This window comes from Trifolium pratense, linkage group LG4, assembly GCF_020283565.1.
Source record: "Trifolium pratense cultivar HEN17-A07 linkage group LG4, ARS_RC_1.1, whole genome shotgun sequence".
NCBI classification, from domain to species: Eukaryota; Viridiplantae; Streptophyta; class Magnoliopsida; order Fabales; family Fabaceae; genus Trifolium; species Trifolium pratense.
In genome coordinates, this window is record NC_060062.1 from 16,115,684 (window position 1) to 16,120,450 (window position 4,767).

A 4,767-nucleotide genomic window follows, 5' to 3' on the forward strand; every position below is an offset into this window, starting at 1 on the left:
TCCCAATAAATAATAACATGCCAAAATTTGCAACCGAAACGTCACATTTGAAAAGGAACGAAATAGAGGAAGAGAGTTTAAGGTGAATAAAAAACAATCAAAGAAGAAGTAGCAACTACGAAGATGTTTTTTCCAAGATGAAATTGTAAAAAAAAAATGTAACTGGGGCTGCAAATATTTTAGAGATATGGTGATTTAAACATGTTTTGTGTTTTTCTCTTTCGCAATCACAATAAGCTAGCTTATAGCTTATAAACTAAAAGACCTGTTTGATAGCAATCTTTTTAAAAAAAGTTTATAACTTATTTTACTGACTTATAACTTATTTTTCAGTCGTTATTTCAAGTAGCTTATAGCATAACCTCAATCTCACTATTATTGTGTCAAAAATCCCTCACTATTATTATCTTCGTTTCAATAAATAATCGTTCATTAAGTAAAGTGTTTGATTTTCTAAAACAAAGTTTATAGACAAAAAATACTACCAAAATTCGTGGACAAAAGAAATATACAACTATTACTAAATATGGTGTGAACAAAATCTGACAGAGAAAGTACGTAACTTAGAAACGGCAATTCCTATGATACCCCGTCACTACTATTTTAACTTTAGCTGGATTCCCTTTACTCAGATAAAAGTGATTTATAGAATTATAAAATCAATTTTTTCATATTTTAGATATCTTCAAACACAAATAAGTTGCTTCAATTCCAAATTTAGTTTTAATCAAAATTAATTTATATACATTTATTTAGATGCAATTTTTTAATTAAAAAGAGAAAAAGAAAATTGTTTTTAAATAAAAATAATTTCCCCCATGTATCTAGCACAATAAGAATAGTGTATATGAAACTGTATATAAGTTTGGTCCTTTATAAAATAAAGAATGAAAGATTGATTTTAATCCCTCATAAATTTACGACATAATAATTCAGTCTCAGTTGAAACTTTAAATGAACTTTAAATTTTAACTAAATAAAACATTGGAAGTTATTAATAAATTAGGCTTATTATCTACCAAAAAAAAAAAAAATTAGGCTTATTAGAAAATTTGGCTTATTGATCAACTTTCTAACAATATTTTTTGGGATAAATACTTTTGTTTTTGTTCAACTGTTATAACTAAAAAAAATTCCCTGTGTATGTATCCTAGTGCAAGTAGTAGTTAATTTACTTGCACTTGACTCGTTTACACTGTTATACATAAATAAACATATACTATTAACTGTCGATTTCTTATTGTTTTTAATTTGATTAAAATAAACAGCAGTTAAGAAAATGTTAGATGTAAACCATAGATACACGTAAAAGAATAAAAAAAAAAGCTATTGGAATATTGCCAGATAGTAAGATGTTAGGGGGAAATGGGTAAGAAGAATAATCCATAGAATAATAATAAATTAATGACAAATAATTTAGAACACATGACTATTGAGTGTCAACTGTCAAACAGAATATTACAACTTACAACTGACCTGGAAAGAAGGACACAGCAATGACACCTCTAAAACACAAACAAAAAAGAGAGAAAAAGACACTTTCCCTTTATATATGAAATGCCTCAACATGTTTAGCAGTGCAAAGCTCTACATCAATTAAAATTACATAAAGCACAGATTGCCCCACATAATTTTCCTACAAATTAAAGACATGGGCTAAAATGTAGGCTATTGCCTATTGGGCAAGGAAGAAAATTTACCATATATGTAAAATTCAAACAGTAAAATATATGTAAGGTACTTGGGTAAGAAAACCCTTCTCGCGTTGCCATCGTGGTTTCAACCTTTTAACTTGTAATAGGTTGTGCAATGACTTTCTTAATGGCTTCAGCATATGTCCTGTGCTGATAGGTAAGTGTGGATTCAAGCAGATCCCAAAGTGAGGTCTTTGGATTCCATCCTGAGCAGACAGCAATAATTCACAGGTAAATTAACTCGTAATTTTGATGATCAAATAAGAAGAGCGAATGAGAAAACCTAGACTTACCGAGCTGCTTGTTTATTATGGTCATGTCAGGAATTCTCTTGTCACTATCATCATATCCTTCACCATAAAATTCTTTTGAGCTCACATCAATTGTAGGTGTTTCAGGAGGTTGATCTCCACTAACCTTTGTATAGACCTGTAGAGTCAAACAACAATGATTGTTGAATCCCAACAGGCTTGAACTCTAACATTAGATTCAAATCATGGTAAACAATTATTTTACCTTGGTCATCATTTCAGCAAGTTGCCTAACTGTAACCTCATTGTTTGGGTTACCAACATTAAAGATGTGGCCATTGGCTCTGGCAGGATTTTCCTGTCAACAAACATGTCACATAACCTTCAGCAGACCAGACGATAACAATAATAAGGTTTAGAGGAACACAATATCACAAAACCTACAATCATCAATAAGACGGCTTCAATAGCATCTTTGATGTAAACAAAGGTTCTCTGGGATTCACCACCATCCACAAGCTTGAGGGGCTCTCCTCTGAGAAGATTCTGCAGAAAAGGAACAGAGAAAAAAATTTAACAATTATTCGAAACTTCAGCTAAGATAACTAAAAAGTTAAACAAAACTAAAGTAAAATGTAACCGACATTGCTGAAGCATGCAAGAACTCGAGGAACACCCTCACTTGGACCGTCAATACCGGGAATGAAGTCCATTCTGGGTCCAATCCAATTAAATGGCCTCACAATTGTAAACTCCAAGCCATTTTCAGCACCCTCAGCTGTCAATGATCACATGTCAGTGAGACTAATCAATATTGAAAAACAAAATTGGTTTATGCCAAGAAAAAATAGGCAAAATAAGCTCACCATAAACCAGTCTCTCAATCAACTGCTTTGCACAAGCATACGACCATCTCTGCTTTTCGATTGGACCAAAAATGCATGGAGACTCATCTTCTTTAAGAACATAGTATGCAGGATCCTAACAGAACATTGGAAACAATATAGCTAAAGCAATTTTCGGCTCCCAATTCAAAACCAGAAAAACAGATAAGGACAATCGATTCAAAAATTCCACAATCATTACTAAGTGTACTAATCCTAAAGGAACATGAAACAGTTGCAAAGTCATGTCAATCTCCTATAACTAACAAGACAAAGACAAGTGAAAAATGTGTCCAAAGTCAACATCATCTTTTAAGTAAATAATCACAATTTGAATTCAGATCTAAATAATCAAAATGTGAAAAGTGTATATTCATTTTTAATTGTATTTCAATTATTCCAAAAAAATGTCATTTTCTACACAAATCTTAGTGTTAACCCTCTGGTTCCTAGTGGAAGGGGGCCCTAGTAATCCGGATTTCGGCCTCGAGATAAGTAAAATCTGGGCCAAAAAATTGTTCCACCTAAGAATCATCGAACTTGGTCACACAAATCTTCAAAGACAAGAAAGAAAATAAACAAGCTGTCATTTCTATAATTATTATTATCAAAAGTATAAAACATAAAAACAATTCTATATATATATATATATATATATTAATCAAACAGTCCCTAACTAAATCATTATTATTGCATGTGAGTTGTTGCAACTTGGTCACACACAACCTCGTGACCATAATTAATAGTATAATAATATGTAAGATTTGAACTACCACCGACACATTCCAAATTATGCAAACACAAAATCATAACCATAGAATCACAGATCTGAAACAAATAAAATCATATAATATACAAAATCAAAACTTAAATCTTACCTGACGAAGAGGACTATCTTTTGGAAGAAAACTTCCAATAGTTTTTCCATACACTTCACAAGTAGAGAAATGAATAAGCCTCTTATTAGTATCAGAACAGATCTTCACCTGCAAAAAACAAAAACAAAAAAAAAAAAATCAAATTTTCAATCAATTCATGAAACCTAATAAAGATTGAAACTTGAAATCACAAGAACAACACATACCACAGGTAGTGCATCAATGAAATTGCTATAAATTGTATCAAGTGGACGCGTATTGTAATCAGCAGGAGTACAAATTGCAGCCAGATTTATAACCTAAAAAAAATCATCACAAAATCAAAATCAAAATCAAAGAAATTATGAAAACCTAAAAAAATTGAAAAAGGGGAAAATTAAGAATTGTTACCAGATCTGCCATCTTGATGAGACCTTCAAGTCTAGAATCATTCTTAATATTAAGACGGTGAAAGTGAATGCGACCATTCCAAGGAAGAGATTCAGGTTCTAAAAGATGCTTGATTTTGTCACTGTAAACATCTAAAGCGAGAACTTTATGAGAAGTTTCAGACATGAGTTTTTCACAGAGATGAGAACCGATGAAACCTCCGGCGCCGATCATACAGATTGTTAAAGGTTTGATAGGGTTACCGTCGAGATCTAAGCGTGTTGAAGAAGGAGAAGCCATTGTTGTTGTGTTTGATTCGTTTCTTCGAGAGAGAGTGTGAAGATAGAAAGAATGTGGAAGAAAATTGTGAGTGTGAAGGTTCTGTTTTTGAATGGTAATATACTAATGATGATGTTGATTAATTAATGCTAATTGTGATTAATTGATTGTCATAATAATTTTCTAGAACGTGATTCTGATTTATAAATAAACAGCTTATTCATTTTTTAATAACAGGGTTTTTTTTTTTCTTCTACAACGCGTGTTGGAAGATTTGTGACTTCACGCTCTACTGTCAATCACTTTCAGTCACATGTATTACACGTGTTTATATTCAAATCAACACCTATAACACCTATAAAGCATAGACACGGACATTGACTCGTCGACACCGATAATAATTTAAAAAAAT

At 31.7% G+C, this 4,767-nt stretch overlaps 1 protein-coding gene across 1 annotated transcript; it reads right to left on the bottom strand.

The window, feature by feature from the left end:
• Positions 1–1,382: 1,382 nt before the first annotated feature.
• Positions 1,383–4,548, bottom strand: LOC123920468 (UDP-D-apiose/UDP-D-xylose synthase 2). Its single transcript, XM_045972719.1, has 9 exons — positions 4,098–4,548; positions 3,914–4,006; positions 3,708–3,815; positions 2,812–2,926; positions 2,590–2,723; positions 2,390–2,491; positions 2,211–2,303; positions 1,988–2,123; positions 1,383–1,900 (listed from the first exon to the last, which is right to left on the bottom strand). Exons 1-9 carry the CDS (start codon positions 4,374–4,376, stop codon positions 1,788–1,790), a joined length of 1,173 nt encoding a protein of 390 aa, XP_045828675.1. The 5' UTR covers positions 4,377–4,548; the 3' UTR covers positions 1,383–1,787.
• Positions 4,549–4,767: the final 219 nt, after the last annotated feature.